The following is a 15,503-nucleotide window of genomic DNA, read 5'->3' as shown; positions in this document are numbered from 1 at the left end:
CTGTGCTGCGGTTGGAGGATTTCTCTTTAGGCCAGGAGCCATTTCTGCTGCTAGCGCTAGGCTAACATGTTAGCTTTGGTTGGATTTACCCAGAATGCTCTGCGCTGTAGTCCACTTCCTGCTTCTGAAGCGGTCTCTGGTCCGCTTAGCGTTCAAACCAAACCCAGACCGACGTTTGGAGGACCAGAGGTCAGAGGTCGGTTAGCGTTCACACCTCAACCGGACCGGACTTTGACTAGACAAGCAGACTGGAGTTGGAATTGTAACTTCTAATATAAAGCAGTTTCCTGTTTCTCCATCAGCCAATCAGGAAGCTGTGACTGACTCTACGTTTGTGGTCCCGACCTGATGGGATGTCGATGCTGGCGACGGGAACCGTGGTCTTCTTCAGAACGTCCAGGATGGAGCCGAACGGTTCCCGCACGGCGCCCTTAAAGCTGAAGCCAAAGATGGCGTCGATCACCAGGTTGTACGCCTCATCGATCACTTTCGCCTGAGAGACAAAGCAGAGTCAGAGATCCGCGTCGCTCCGCGCCGGACGGCCCCGAAGCGACGAAGACCCAACCTCAGGCATGTCCGTCAGGAAGGGGATCTCCATCTTCTCGCACTGCGTGGTCAGACCCTGGAACGGCGGCTTGCTGGGCCGCTTCGGGTACAGGACGGCGGGCTCGTAACCCTGCGGCGCGACACGACTCAGGAAACACGAACATCGTCTGGACGAAAAACACGCACGGAAGGAAAGCCGACTCACAAACAGCTTGAGGTGTCGGGCGCAGACCAGCCCGTCGCCGCCGTTGTTTCCTGGTCCGCAGATCACCAGCAGAGACGGTCTGGCTTTGACCAGAGAGGACAGCGGGTACGCCTGCAGGGGGGCAAAGGTCAAGAACCTGAGACAAAATGGAGGACGCTGTCCGTTCCACCAGACCAAACGATCTCGGTTCGTCAGGCCGAAAACCGTCTGCAGAACCTGGAAACGACTGGAAACCTTAAACCACCAAACCCAAACAGGCAGAGGCGGATTCCAGTCCATCTGGGTCAAACCCAGTTAAACCAGTGTCCTAACTGGACCAAGACAGAGAGCTGAACTGGACCCTAAGCGCTGACGGAGCTGCACAAAATGTAATATGTCAGCAAAATCCTTCACGTGTGACTACAAGACCCTAAAATAAAAACCTAAAGAAAGATTCAAAATGGCCGCCAGTTTTCAAGAAGGAAGATGGTTTTTGCCTAAATTTGAAAAACTGATCACAGATGAACACAAATCATAAATAACTGAACACATTTAAATCATATTTACTGAAAGGGTTTGGGCTCAAATCATAACCTGGACATTTTTAGTTATCATATATATTTCTTTTTCCAAATGGATATTTTTCAAAATGGCCGCCATGGTTATAATGGAGAATATAACTACTGCTAAAATTAGCAGTAGTGTTTAGCCACAGCTAACCAGCAGCTTAGGTTCACTAACCACTAAATAAACAAAACTCTTAGCTCTGCTAGCACTAAACCGCTTAACACAAAACATATTAGCAGACGCTAACGCTAACATTACGACCAAAAGTCATGAGAATGGGAAACATTTTATGGTAGTAATTAGTTTAAAAGGCTCAAAAACGGCGTCCATCTTGTAAAATGGCCGTCAGCCTGGAGTCAGGTGGAAATGAGGGGCTTTTATTGTGAAATCCTGACGCTTCCTGCCTGAAGCAGCTGAAAACCCGGATCTCCTGCGTGTTCCTGTGAAGGTTCTGACCCGTGTGACGGCCGTGGCGCAGCTGAGTCCGGCCAGCTCCATCAGCTGGTCCACGCTGAAGCCGTATTCGCTGAACAGCTCCTCGTCGATCTTCTGGGCCTCCTCCTGCCTGCAGCGAGTCCAGAGCTCAGATTCGCCTCACACACCCGGGTCTTTAGCCCACACACTCCCTGAGAGCTCACCCGAGATGTCTGACGGCGTGGGCCATCGTAGACGCCGCTCTGCCCGTCAAACAGTGGCGGTCAGCTGCAGCGCATGACCCCGCCTGAGCCAGAGAGGCCGCGCAAGGTCGCGAGGTCACCAGGAAGCCGATCCCCAGCAGAGCGCGGACGTTCAGCATCCAGAGACGGATTCCTGGGAAGAAAACCGGCAGCGGCTGGTGAAAACACCAGCGTTTCTCTCTAAATTCAGAATCCACGCTTTATTATTTGAAATAAATAAACTCAGAGAGCAGCAGCTGTGGAGCCGTGTGGACCTACAAACGCTCCAGGTTTGGCTCAGACTTTTCTAATTCACCCAAAACAAATAGAAAATGGACAAACTGTGATTCTGAAACACAAAAACAAACAAAAAGCAAAAAGAAAATAAATAAAGGAAGTGCTGAATAACACAGTTTTGTCAAATGATTTGATTAAAACACATTTCAAAACGACATAATTTATCCCAAAAAATACGATTTTTATTGACAAAAACAAAGAAATAAGTGGATATATATCTTTAAATAAATCCATTCAGTTTCTGCCTTTTTAATTAGAGAAAATTACAAATTTTCAAAGTCCGGTCCGGTTGAGGTGTGAATGCTAATCGACCTCTGACCTCTGGTCCTCTGGTCCTCCAAACAAAAAACAAACAAAAAGCAAAAAGAAAATAAATTAAGGAAGTGCTGAATAACACAGTTTTGTCGAATGATTTAATTAAAACACATTTCAAAACGACATAATTTATCCCAAAAAATACGATTTTTATTGACAAAAACAAAGAAATAAATGGATATATCTTTAAATAAATCCATTCAGTTTCTGCCTTTTTAATTAGAGAAAATGACAAATTAACTTGAAAAGGTAAAATAAATGCTATAAAACATTAAAGTAAAAAAACAAACAGGCATGTTGTGTCAGAAATTAAATACTAAAACATAAATATTAATAAAACAATTTCAAAACAAGCAATTTAACAAACAGAAAAACACTGACATTTCTTCATATTGCTGATGTATTGTTTGCTTAGTTATATCCAAAAATATAAAATAAATCAGGCTTATTAATTTGAAAATAAAACTATTTTGTTAATGATAGCGATAATAAATGATAACGACGTCCAGCTGCTACAAGAGTTTAAAAAATTCACAGAAAACATCAGGAGAATAAACTTTATATGAAATGTAATAATTTTATCCATTAAAACGTACTGTGTCCATTTTATTTCACATAACTTCTGTCGTCACATCCGGTCTTTGTAAACTCTAGTTTCCTGTTTGTTGATCTGCGGTTGCTAACAGCTGTTAGCTTCCTGCTGCTCTCTTGAGTTTATCAAACACGAAATAACCAGAAACAATCTACGATTATTAAATATGTTTTCGTTTTACAAACAGGTTATACGGTCTTCAAAATAAACTCTGGACAAACTCACAGCCTGGTGAAGATCAGCAGGTCGAAAGATTAGCTGCAGCGCTCTGACCGAGCAGAACACTTCCGGGTTCAGAACTACAAAACCAACAAAATAAAAGCCTGCCGTTTCAAAATAAAAGCTCGATCAGCGAAAACATAATACACAAGCGAGATGCGTCCCGTTTCAAGCTCTTTAGGACAAAACTTTCAATACAAATCTTCAAGTGGGACATTTTGAAGTGTTTTTCTTTCATGATCAAACAATAAAATCATAAAATTATCTGTTCTTTAAACAAAGAACAGATAAATATTTAGCTTGATAACTGAATATTTTGCTTACCAACTTCATAATTAGCCTTATCTGGCCTCTGAGCCAAAAGAAACATTTATTTTGTCCCGGAACAAAATGAATATTAAAGAAAACTTTAATTCCAGTCACTTTATTGACAAAGAAAATGTGATTTAATTTTTTAACAACCAAAAAGTACCCTTGGAACCTTGTTTTTATAGATTTAAACTAATTTTGTCAGTGTCCTGAGGAGTCAATTTATATAAAATCACATTTTAATGGTTCACTAACAAACAGAGATAAACAAAATGTCAAAAATTTAGAAAATATTTTTATTTATATCAGGAAAATACATTTTCTGCCGTTATGTAGCCCAGTTTAGCTAAAATAATGTTATTAATAATGACACAAGTCAGATTTAACTGAAGCTAAAAGACCAGAAACAGTATTGAATATAAAAGAATAAAAAACATACAAAAACATTTCCTCTTAGTTTTCTTAAAGGAAAAACTAAACTTGCATATCATATCAAATCATAAGTCAAGTCATATCTTTAAGCATGCATGGGTGAACAATGGAAATTAATATAAAAGTCAGAATGATTACAACCTGAAAAATGTTTAAAAGTATAAAAACTAAAAGCTAATACTTTCTACACACTACTCAGATAAAAAGTAAACGTCTTCGCTGGTCGACGTGTTCACATGATTGGACAGCTCTCCATCCTGGATCCAGTCTGGAAGAAAACACAGTTTGAAAAGGTCAACGGGAACGACTGAAAGGTCAGAAGCCTCTGAGCGTCACAGCGGCGGGCGGACGTCTACCTTACGAGCTGTGCTGCTGCTGAACACGTACGACTGTGGCACCAATCCTTCGGAGATTCCTCCGCTGCGGAACGAGCGGGACGCAGACGACACGGAGCAGGTGCTGGATTTGTCAGACGGAAGTCCGCAGGAGCCGCAGAGGACGGTCCGGCTGCGCAGGTTGTACTCGCCGTCTGCGCAGGTGCTGTGGGCCACCTGCTGGAGAAGACAGGAAATTCAACCAGGTCAAGTGAAGAGTGAGAAATTTGTTTGTTTTCACACCTGATAGTTCGGTCGACTTGGTTCAAAACTCCACCATCTGCTCCTCCTCCAGCTGCTCTGAGTCAAACCAACCTGTTCCCCTCCTGGCCTGTGGGGGCGCTGCACCAACAACCACTGAAGGAAACGACACAAAAACCTCTGAAGACACTGAGAGCAACTTCCAGATGGAAACAAGATGGAGGATTTTAGCGGTTGGAGGATTTCTCTTTAGGCTAAAGACCAGGAGCCATTTCTGCTGCTAGCGCTAGGCTAGCATGTTAGCTTTGGTTGGATTTACCCAGAATGCCCTGCGCTGTGGTCCACTTCCTGCTTTTGGAGCGGTCTGCGGTCCGCTTCGTGTTCACATATGCATTCAAACCAGTCAGAGTTCGATTATGCAGCCACAAGAGCCATTCAGACCGCTTTAATCCAACTCCAGTCCATCTGTCTAGTCAAAGCCTGGTCCGGTTGGTGAGGTGTGAAAGCTCATTGAATTGTTGTTCTCCAACCGCATATGTGAACACCAAGCAGACCGCAGACTGCTCCAAACGCAGGACGTGGACTACAGCGCAGGGCATTCTGGGTAAATCCAACCAAAGCTAACATGTTAGCCTAGCGCTAGCAGCAGAAATAGCTCCTGGTCTTTAGCCAAAGACTATAAAATCCTCCATCTTGTTTCCATCTGGTGAAGAAGGAAGTTGCTCTCAGCGTCTTCAGAGGTTTTTGTGTCGTTTCCTTCAGTGGTTGTTGGTGCAGCGCCCCCACAGGCCAGGAGGGGAACAGGTTGGTTGGACTCAGAGCAGCTGGAGGAGCAGCAGATGTTCTGGTTCCAGTAGAACCGGGTCGACTGGACTATCAGGTAGGAAACATCGTACAGGTTCGAGCTGCTCCTCTCACCATGTCTTCATCTTCATCTTCAAGCTGAGTGCGGGTTACCTTCCTCATGGCCATCTCCTGGAAGGAAAGCACATTTTTCATGAACTTACATGAACTTTGCAGCTTTAAAACCCGGCAGCTGCTGGTTTTCACTACCTCTCCGCTGGCGCTGATCAGGGTGGTCTGGAACTGGTCTCCGGTTCCCCAGGAGCTCTGGGTCTTCCACAGCAGGTCTGAAGGAGGGTTGTGGACTCCTCCAGAGCCGGAGGCCCAGATCTGACCCCGGCCAACATGGCAGACAGTTAGAACAGCTGAGAGCTGATTGGCTGGTCGGGGTGGAGCCTAAAGACGATGCCTACCGTGACTCTCTGACCGGCCTTCAGGGTGAACTTAGCCGGGAACTTGAAGATGATCGGAGAGTTGGATCCGATCTGCCTCTTCAGCTGCCAGCTCCCCAGATTCTGGTCCTGCAGGACGGACAAACAGACGGGAGAGAAAACATGAAGGAGGAGTCAGAGAGGAGCAGCTGTCTGGAAGCTACTTCCACCAACAGGGGGCAGCAGAAACTACACAGAGTTTCCAAACCCTGAGACTCACAGGAACAGCTTTGTGCATAAAAATGTGTTTGAGTCAATAAAAACAAGCTTCCATCATTTTTCAAGATGGCTGCCATTTTTAAGCCATTAATTGTTGCCCATTTTCATGACTTGGATGAACTTTGTGTCACATTCTTTGTTTTTACTTTGGTCGTAGCAGCAGAATCGGAAACAGGGCTGTTAGCGAGTCTCACACCAGTCGTCAGCTGGAAGGAGGTGAAGATGAGACACAGGCTGAGAGACGGACGTCTGCATGGTTAGCATTAGCTTCTGCTCATTTCTATATGTGTTTAGCATTTTGGCGTCAGCGGAGTTGATGGATTAGTGGATTAGTGTTCAGTGAACCGAAGGTTTTGTTTAGCTGCGTTCGCCCCTGGCAATGAGTACTGCCGATTTTAATGCAAACATATATTCTCCATCTTGAAAAATGGCCGCCATCTTGAATTTTTCAGTAAGTTTGGTTGTTGTGTCCTCACTGTGTTGCTTTGGTTCTGAAACCTGCTAACTATTCAGCTCAGATCTTTTCAGTCTGGATGTTGGCATTAATGTTCGGAACCAGTTAACCAAAAACTAAAAAAGTATCCAGCTGATTGAGACTGTTGACGATAAAGAAGAGGGAGGCCTGGACGGATCCCTGAGGAACACCGTAAGCTGTTTTCCACTCTCTCACCTCATCCGCCTTGTTGCTGAGTCGGACGAACTTCCCGTCCAGGTCCACCTCGTCCACGGTGACCCGCCCGCTGGCCGAGGCCTGCTGGGTGATGCGTGTGCGCGCCACGGTGCCGCCGGCGAAGCTGGACGCCTCGCTGTCGGTGTCGTTGTGGCGGCGCCTCTTCGCCGGGGAGCTGCGAGCGCTGCCGTGGACGGAGCGGGAGTGGGCCACGGAGGTGGAGGAGCGACTTCCTGCCACTCTGGTGGGAGGAGGACTGGGGGACAGACGCAGCCTGCAGGACAAACGTTCATCAGAGGAACAGAAGAAATCTAATCCAAGGTCCTGGAAACTCGATCGACTCAAAATGCTCAAAAACTGATTTTATTCCATTTAATTTTTCATATTTTAATCATTCCTGGGTGTTTTTTTTTGTTTAAGGAAATGCCAGGCAGCCAACCCAACCTGACACCGGTCATTTAAATGGCAGAATTTTATGCTCACACCATATTTTAGTTTAAAGGAGCAAAATCATGTAAAATGTACTTTTTTAAAAACTTTTCTTCATGTTTTAATTTTTCCGCCTCATCAGAAACGTGGAGTGTTGCCTCCTCGATTTTTTCATGTTTAATAAATCCTTTAATCTCCATGGCAACCATTCAGCTGATCAAAACACCTGGGTGAACCTAGCCCCGCCCCTAAAGAGCAGCTCCTCCCCCCCATTCAGCTCCTTCAGACTAGCCAGCAGCAATTAGCAAACATCTGCTGAGCTCATTATAGGAGCTGCTGCTCAGAGCGACGCTGATAAAAACGTTAAAGCAGGGGTGTCAAACTCCAGTCCTCGAGGGCCGGTGTCCTGCGACTTTTAGAAGTGCCTCTGCTGCACCACCTGAATAGAATAATTAGGTCATTAGCAAGGCTCTGGAGAACTGAGGAGGTAATTAAGCCATTTGATTCAGGTGTTTTGTACCTGTGGCACATCTAAAAACTGCAGGACAGCGACAGCGGCCCTTCTGGACTGGAGTTTGACACCCCTGCGTTAAAGGGTTAACAGAGGAGCCATGTTGGGATGACTTCCTGTAGGGGGAGCTTCAGAAAGAGCAGGAGCTTCTTAAAGAGACAGAGGCCCAATTTAATCAGGAAGTAAGATTTCTTTTTAGTCATATTTAATATATAAGTACAGCATTTCTATAACAACTGAGGGTAACATAGTTACTGGATTGTGCTGCAACATGCGCCTGGAAAACACATAATAGGCGGCTGAAGCTACCTCTCCTCCTCCCCCTCCAGCAGCTTCCTGTAGGCGCAGATTTCCATGTCCAGAGCCAGCTTCACGTCCAGCAGCTCCTGGTACTCGTCCAGCTGCTGCTGCATGCGCTGCCGCATCTCCGCCATCTCCCGGTCCTTCTCCCCCAGCAGCCGGCGGGTCGTGTCCCGCTCCCGCGACAGGGCGTCCTCCAGCTCCCTCAGCTTCGCCTCGCGGGCCGCCAGCTGCAGCACAGATTCAGATTCAGACTGATGGAGCCACCAGGGGGCCCCCAAGAGCACTTTGTAGTGATTGCACTTTTCTAAATTTTAAAAACAAGACATCAAACTTGTTAACTTCTGTAAATTCAGCGTTTGTCTGCAGATGTGACTTTCACATAGCTGAATTAACACGTCACTCTTATTTACCACTCTGAATTTCAAAATGCTAATTAATTAGAGCATCTTTGCTGGTTTGCTACGCCTGTAAGGATCAAATCAACAACCAGAAGTAGCAGAGGCAGGACGTACACTGCAAAAAACACTAAATCTTACCAGATGTTGTGTCTAGTTTCTGGTGTTAATATCTTAGTGCACTTGAAATAAGACGAAACTGATTTATAAGTAACTATTTAGCCAGATTTAGGAGCTTGTTTTAAGTCAGTAACTCCTTAACAGAGATGAAAAAGTAACAGTTCCACTGACATGTGTTATTATTTACCCATGTTGCAGGAAACATAATCTAAGTTTGTCTTATTGCAAGTGTACTGAGATATAAGACACTTGGTGTTATGCTGTTTGTTCAGGGTTGGTAAGGACGGGGACCCCGAGCTACACTGTGCCCACCAGGCCCCCAGACGGCTTGCTGCGGCCCTGTCGGAGCGGACCTGTTTCTGCAGCTGGCTGAGCTGGGCGGACGTGGACTCCAGCCGGACCCGGGTCTGCTGCAGCTCCTCGTGGGCGGCGCCGACCAGGTGGCTGCTCCTGTCCGCGGACTGACGGGCGCTGTCCAGCTGCCGGGTGGAAACAAGATGGAGGATCCGTCAGAAACCCTTCATTCAGCCAAAACAGCCTTCTATGGAGCTACAGCAGTGACATAAAGTTTATTTAAGAAAACAACTGGAAAAAAATATTTTAAACTGGAAAATGTTTTGAAACTAAATCAAATAAGATTTAAAACTGAAAAATGAATCCGGACTACTTTTTAAAGCTTTTTTCAGTTCCACGTTTTTTTTTTGTTTTTTTTTTGTTTTTTTTTTCAGTTTTAAAAAATTTTTAGATTTTTTTTTTTTTTTGTTAAAATTATCTTCAGTTTCAGTTTACATTTTTTTCTTCCAGTTCCTAACTAATTTTCTTTTAGACAAAATTCATGGCATTCATTTAAACTTTGTCTCCTGGTCTGGTCTGGACTTTGACTAGGCCATTGCTGCAGGTTCGGACCAACCTTGGTGTTGTAGGTTTTCTCCATCTCCTCCTTGTACAGTTTAATCTGCAGCTCATGCTGGCTGCGCATCTCGGCCAGCGCCTCGGCCAGTTTGCTCTCAAAGTCCTGCTGGTGGCCGTTGTCCAGCTCCACCATGCGGGAGTCATGGCGACGCTTCGTCTCCCGCAGCTCCTGGAAAACAAATACAAAAATATGAAGAACGCACAAATAAATACCTACATTTATATACAAATATTAACTTAAATAAATAAAATGTAGTAACTACTATTACCGTGAGCTAGTAATAAGTAAAAATGATATGAATAAAATAAAAATGTTAAATATTTAAACAATTATAAAAAGAAAATTAATAACAATAATAACAATAACAATAATAATATAGAACAAATTAATCATATCAACAAAAACAAATGAATGGACATTTTGAAAAGATAAATAATATAACTATTGTAAATTAAAAAACTAAACAAAAGACAAATTAAAAATAAATTAGTAAAATGTAAAAAGTAAAATAATAAATTTTGTAAAAAAAAAAGTATAATTATTGCATTTTATTTAATTATTAGATTTAAAAATGAATGCATTCATAAAGAAACGAACCAAACAGCCAAATAATGGATAAAACAATTATTATAAATGAAAAAATAGAGACATTAATGAAAAATGAATGAATAAAATATAAGAATTAAAAATAATGGGCTGTAATGAAGTGAAATAAATAAATCATATTTATCATTTAAAGATAAATGCTAAAATGTTGCACTGCTAAATTTATCTTCCCATGCTGCTACATTATTCATACTTCATCCATTTTGTACATTCCTATTAACATACATTTCATTTTTCTACTTCTTGTTCTTATATATTTGTAAATATTTTTCCTATTTATAACAATTTGATCTTGTAGCTAGTTTTTATATTTTATACTTATATTTGGATGTAACTGGGGCTGTGACTCTCAATTTCGTTCCACCTCATGTAACACGTGATGTGAATGACAATAAAGTCTCTTGAATCTTGAATCTTGAATAAATAAATAACCGGGATCAGGTCGAACTGATGGTACCTCAGAGTAAAGGTTCTTCTGGAAGTCCAGCTCCTCCTTCAGCGTCTGGATCCGGTTCTCTCCATCCACCCGGCGCAGCATCTCGTCCTGCAGCTGCTTCTTCGCGTCGCCCAAACTGGCCTCCAGCTGGGACAGAAACCCGGATCAGAACCTAACGATCCAACAACATCCGCTCTGCGGGACGCTGCCGCGGGGCCTCCGTCCCGAGGCCCCGCGGCTGCACTGGGTCCTACCTTCGCCACCTGGGCCTTCAGCTCCCGGTTCTCCGCATCCAGGCTGCGTTTCTCTCCCAGAGCCGTCGACAGAGACGCGTCCTTGGAGTTCAGCAGAGCCTCCAGGTCTCGGAGCCTCTGCAGGGCGGCCGCCAGCTCCGACTCCTTCTTGGTGTTCCTGCAACGACGCAAACAGCCGTCTGACTCTGAGCCGCTGGGGAGGCTCTGCAGAGAGCATCCGGTCCAGTTCGGTCCGGTCCGGTCCGGTCCGATTCGGTCTGGTCTGGTCTGGTCCGATCCGATCCGGTCCAGTTCGGTCCGGTCCGATACAATCCGGTCTGGTCCGGTCGGGTCCGATTCGGTCCGGTCTGGTCTGGTCCGATCCAATCCGGTCCAGTTCAGTCCGGTCCGATTCCGTCGGTCCGGTCCGATTCGGTCCGGTCCTGTCCGGTCCAGTCCAGTCTGGTCTGGTCCGATCCGGACCGGTTCGGTTTGGTTCGGTTTCTGTTCGGTCAGATCCAGTCCATTCCGATCCGGTCCGGTACAGTTCGGTCCGGTACGGTACGGTCCGGTACGGTCTGGTCCGGTCCCGTTTGGTCCGGTACGGTACGGTCCTGTACAGTCCGGTCCGGTCCATTCCGGTCCGGTCCGATCCGGTTCGGTCCGGTCCGGTTCGGTTTGGTTCGGTTTCTGTTCGGTCAGATCCGGTCCATTCCGATCCGGTCCATTCCGATCCGGTCCGGTCCATTCCGATCCGGTCCGGTCCGATCCGGTTCGGTCCGGTACGGTCCGATCCGGTTCGGTCCGGTACGGTCCGGTCCGGTTCGGTTCGGTCCGGTCCGGTCCGGTTTGGACCCACAACCTTCTGGAAGGAGCTGCTGAAGCTGGGATTGTAATCTGGGGCCATAATGTTTGATCAAAAGAACAATTTGAAACTGAGAAAATTTTCTTTAACTGAAATAAAAGTTTTAAAACTGAAAAAAAAAAAAATGGATGGAAACGGCACAAAAAAAAATGCAAATTTTCCAAGAAAAAAATCTTCAAAAATCAAAAACTTGATTGCGCAATACTAACTTGATAATATCTATTTACTGCCTACCTGCTACTATGTTTGTCGCGCTTAATTGTAACTAATGTTGTTGCAATTGAAGAAAATAAAGTTACGATAAACATAAAAGTTTTTTTTTAAATCTATTTCCCCATCAAGACGCCTGGAGCCTTACGACATGATAAAAAATACAAGCAGATCTATTTTTAACCCCGGGAGGGAGCCAGGCCCCGCCCGGCCACCCCTCGGCTCCGCCCCTGTAAAACCAGAACCAGAGGAGAGCCTTCGCCGCCGATGACTCACCGTCCGCGGCGCTGGTCCCATGAATCCGGTAACCACAAGCCACAGCCGCTGGTTGTTTAGTTGTCATGGCAACAACGTGGCCTCACCCAACACACACACACACACACACACACACACACACACTCAGGTTTTCCCAATATTTATGGAAAAACGAGCAGGAAAATGTGCAGCCGGAGCCTCTGCCACGTATATAATGATGAAGATGAAGGAGGAAAGAGTTAGTCACCGGATGAGCTGCTCACTTTATTTCACTCTAATTCTACTGCAAATCTCAATTTACGGATTAAATGTTAGCATGTCTGTGCAGAAATGAGTCAAAAAAACAACCAACAAGAAATGGAAATAAAACTCGCTAAACTTGCTACGTATTTCAACCAGCAGCAACAGCAGCAGCAGCAGCAGCAATATATCCGTAAAACAAGATTAAAGTTTAAATCTACTAAATTATGCAAAGTTTTAGTCTGGCAGCATCTGCGTCACTCAGCAGCCGTTCACCAAACCTCCAGGCTGTCCGACGTCTCATGATCTTCAGATGGAGAAATAATCTTCTGTGCCTAAGAAAACATTTTGTCCACAGAAACTCCCGTGAATGTATTTCTGGGTTGGAGGGATTTATTAATAAAAATGACAATCAGATGTTTCTGCAGCCGTTTCTGGGGAAACTGGGTTGTTTCTGGACGTCAGGGGTTTGTCATTTTTGGTGTTTTGATCGAAATGTTTCAGTTTTCACTGTAAAAATGTCGATGTAACAAACAAGCAGGGGCGTGTTTAACAGATTTAGGGCCCCGGGAGCAGCAGGGCCCCTTTAAATAAAACGAGCTCCAACTTTTAGCAAGTTTTTCAAGTTGGAAATCTCATTCTTTGTTACGGAGTGTGACCCTGAACCCACCTGGCCTTCAGCTCCTTGTGGTCCTCCCTGACTTTGCCCAGCTCCAGCTGCAGCCTCGCCCGCTCCTTGGCCACCGAGTCCAGAGTCTGCCGGGCGTCGGCCAGCTCGGTCTCGTAGGCGGCCTTCAGGCCCGTCAGCTCCCGGGTCACCTCCGTCTCGGACTCGGTGATGCGTAGACGCAGGCCGGCGTTCTCCGCCTCCAGGGAGCGCACCTTGTCGATGTAGACGGCCAGACGGTCGTTGAGGTTGCAGAGGTCCTCCTTCTCCTGCAGCCGGGTGATGCGGTTGGGGGACAGCGGGGTGCTTCCGCCTCTGGGGGTGTTTTTGGGTGTCGCCATTTCACCTGTTGATGGCAAAACGTCAGCTTAACCCCTTAATGCCTCAATTCATATCCTGTAGTGTAAAATACTGTCATTAAGTTGGATGCTAAATTACCTGAAAATGGCGCCTTCCATTAGTACAGATTTAGCTATGATGCCAATTAGCGACACTAGGCTCTTAAGGAGCAAAACAGACTTATTTTATCAATGCTATTCTTAACAAGATTATAAATTGAGTCTAAATATATGCTTCTGAAAAATCATTGCTTTTTCATCATTACAGTGTTTTAAATACATCTAAATCTCATTACTGCAGAGTTCCAGGAACGCCGCGTCACTTTCAGGAAATCACTTTTACAAATTCTACATTTATTTTTGAACAGTCATTGGTTTCTGTCTTGGTGTTTTCAGTTCAGTTAAATATTGAAAAATCCCTTCACTTTACTTTTATAGAAGCTTTTTTTTCTCTTTCAAGATAAAAGTTAGACATGCTGGTAATAAAAATAATCGGTCGATATTTATATATTTTCTCCCGACCCCACTAGAGACAAAGGTGTACAGAAAAAGGATGGATGGATTCATATTTTCTCCAGCTGATTCAAAGTTAAATAATCAAAACACCTGCATATAAGTAACATTACTACTTTCCATTCTCTAGCTGCCGAGTGTCGCTAAAAAGCTGCAAAGCCAAATTTAGAAACAGCTTTTAGAATTTTGGTTACATGTTCTGTATCTTGTTATATAAAATGTAAGAGTCAAACTAAATGTATTTGTGCTGCAGAACCAGCTCAGGGTTTAGATTATCACCGAGTTTATCGGCTCAATGCGCATGAACAGCGTGTAGTTCACACTCTGACCGCTAGATGGTGCTAAAGTGCCTCTAGCAGCATTTTAGTATGAGAGGAATAGAAATCAACCGGCGTTTGTTGGATTCATCCCCTTCATGAAGCTAACTAGCTTCACTAAGCTAATTGTTAATAATCTTGTTTTAATGAAAGTTTTGTCCTGCTTTCCTTTGCTTGGAGTAAATCCAGGGAAAATCTCACATCTTTGCTTTAAGGAGTAAATCCTGCATAAGTTTCTAAATCCATCTCTGCTTTTGTCAGTGCATGAAACACAAAAAACCTCGTTAATCCAGAGTCATGGGAGGGGTCAGCGACTCCACCCTAAAATGAGAAAAAAAACGCAGCATCTCTGCACCAAAAGCCGGTTTTACCTTTTCTAAATCCTGCTAGATGGAGCGGAAACTACTTGTGGATCTTCTCCGCCTGGTTTGCTGGTTCTTGTGAGGGTCTTCGGACCGGAGCGCTGCTCTCCCGGCTGCTGGCTGAGCGTCTGCAGACGGATGCGAGTGCCAGCATAGGAAAGAATGAGATGGGTGGAGAGGAGGGAGGCTGGCCCCAACTTTGGCACTTGGTAGGTGGTTGTTCTGCTGCGGGACGGGAGCCTGAATGGATGAGTCACCAGGGCTCAACCAAACACAGGAGAGAGTTTATAATTACGCTGACTGAGTCAGCGCAAACTGGAAACAATCCTCCTCTTGGAGCACTTGGACTTGATTATTCCAGTTTTTTCTCTTTGAACTCGGCTGAAAAGTTTATTTAACAGAGACTGGAGTGAAACATGGGGCTAACGCTCCTGTAGCAGTGGAGGAACTGAGCTTCACTCCTCTGTCCTGCTTCAAACCACAGCATTTCAATCAGGCTGAGGTCTAGGCTTTGACTAGGACATTGCAGAACCTTCATTTTCCCTTCTTTCAGTCATTCTGCTGAGGGTCTGCTGATGCTCGGGATCACCAGACGCTAATGCCATGGAGGGACCCGCCATGTTGAAGCTCTTAAAGCTGCAGCAACTTTTAGAAAACATATTGTTCCACATGCTGCACAGTGGTGCAGTGGGTAGAGCTGCTGCCCTGCAGCAAGAAGGTTCTGGGTTCGATTCCCGGTCTTTCTGCATGGAGTCTCCATGTTCTCCCTGTGCATGGTGGGTTTTCTCCAGGTACTCCGGTTTCCTCCCACAGTCCAGAAACATGACTGTCAGGTTAATTGGCCTCTCCAGATTGACCCTAGGTGTGAGTGTGTGTGTGTGTGTGTGTGTGTCTCTGTGTTGCCCTGTGACAGACTGGTGACCTGTCCAGGGTGA

General features: G+C 45.1%; 2 protein-coding genes across 5 annotated transcripts; both read right to left on the bottom strand.

Annotated features, from left to right (window-relative positions):
- Positions 1–99: 99 nt before the first annotated feature.
- On the bottom strand, positions 100–3,460 carry naxe (NAD(P)HX epimerase). 2 transcript variants are annotated; one of them, XM_008422954.2, is made up of 6 exons: positions 3,162–3,352; positions 1,936–2,107; positions 1,754–1,862; positions 752–862; positions 566–676; positions 100–493 (listed from the first exon to the last, which is right to left on the bottom strand). In XM_008422954.2, the coding sequence occupies exons 2-6, from the start codon at positions 2,091–2,093 to the stop codon at positions 299–301; spliced, it is 684 nt and encodes a 227-aa protein (XP_008421176.1). In that variant the 5' UTR covers positions 2,094–2,107; positions 3,162–3,352; the 3' UTR covers positions 100–298. The 2 variants fall into 2 exon arrangements, with proteins under 2 accessions (XP_008421176.1, XP_008421175.1); XM_008422953.2 differs by lacking the exon at positions 3,162–3,352 and adding an exon at positions 3,383–3,460 and having other exon boundaries at positions 102–493.
- A 500-nt stretch (positions 3,461–3,960) lies between these two features.
- On the bottom strand, positions 3,961–14,845 carry LOC103473032 (lamin-A-like). 3 transcript variants are annotated; one of them, XM_008422951.2, is made up of 13 exons: positions 14,578–14,845; positions 13,042–13,384; positions 10,823–10,979; positions 10,590–10,715; positions 9,524–9,694; positions 8,967–9,092; positions 8,105–8,325; positions 6,856–7,129; positions 5,949–6,056; positions 5,746–5,865; positions 5,611–5,667; positions 4,474–4,668; positions 3,961–4,385 (listed from the first exon to the last, which is right to left on the bottom strand). In XM_008422951.2, exons 2-13 carry the CDS (start codon positions 13,377–13,379, stop codon positions 4,350–4,352), a joined length of 1,929 nt encoding a protein of 642 aa, XP_008421173.1. In that variant the 5' UTR covers positions 13,380–13,384; positions 14,578–14,845; the 3' UTR covers positions 3,961–4,349. The 3 variants fall into 3 exon arrangements, with proteins under 3 accessions (XP_008421173.1, XP_008421172.1, XP_008421174.1); XM_008422950.2 differs by having other exon boundaries at positions 4,474–4,671; positions 14,578–14,844; XM_008422952.2 differs by lacking the exons at positions 13,042–13,384; positions 14,578–14,845 and adding an exon at positions 12,153–13,019 and having other exon boundaries at positions 4,474–4,671.
- Between the last annotated feature and the right edge of the window lie 658 nt (positions 14,846–15,503).

The sequence above is a fragment of the Poecilia reticulata genome, linkage group LG11 (assembly GCF_000633615.1).
Source record: "Poecilia reticulata strain Guanapo linkage group LG11, Guppy_female_1.0+MT, whole genome shotgun sequence".
NCBI classification, from domain to species: domain Eukaryota; kingdom Metazoa; phylum Chordata; class Actinopteri; order Cyprinodontiformes; family Poeciliidae; genus Poecilia; species Poecilia reticulata.
Note: the sequence above shows the minus strand (reverse complement) of the source record. Positions and strands in the feature narration are given on the sequence as shown.

Bases quoted from the DNA above. Each gene is read 5' to 3' on its own strand.
- naxe (XM_008422953.2), bottom strand. From the start codon at position 2,093: ATGCTGAACGTCCGCGCTCTGCTGGGGATCGGCTTCCTGGTGACCTCG. The intron at 677-751 runs GTGAGTCGGCTT...GTCGCGCCGCAG, and splicing joins CCCGACACCTCAAGCTGTTT to GGTTACGAGCCCGCCGTCCT. The intron at 494-565 runs GTTGGGTCTTCG...TTTGTCTCTCAG, and splicing joins TCCTGACGGACATGCCTGAG to GCGAAAGTGATCGATGAGGC.
- LOC103473032 (XM_008422950.2), bottom strand. From the start codon at position 13,379: ATGGCGACACCCAAAAACACCCCCAGAGGCGGAAGCACCCCGCTGTCC. The intron at 9,695-10,589 runs GTACCATCAGTT...TTTGTTTTCCAG, and splicing joins AGAAGAACCTTTACTCTGAG to GAGCTGCGGGAGACGAAGCG. The intron at 5,668-5,745 runs GTAGTGAAAACC...CTTTCCTTCCAG, and splicing joins TGATCAGCGCCAGCGGAGAG to GAGATGGCCATGAGGAAGGT.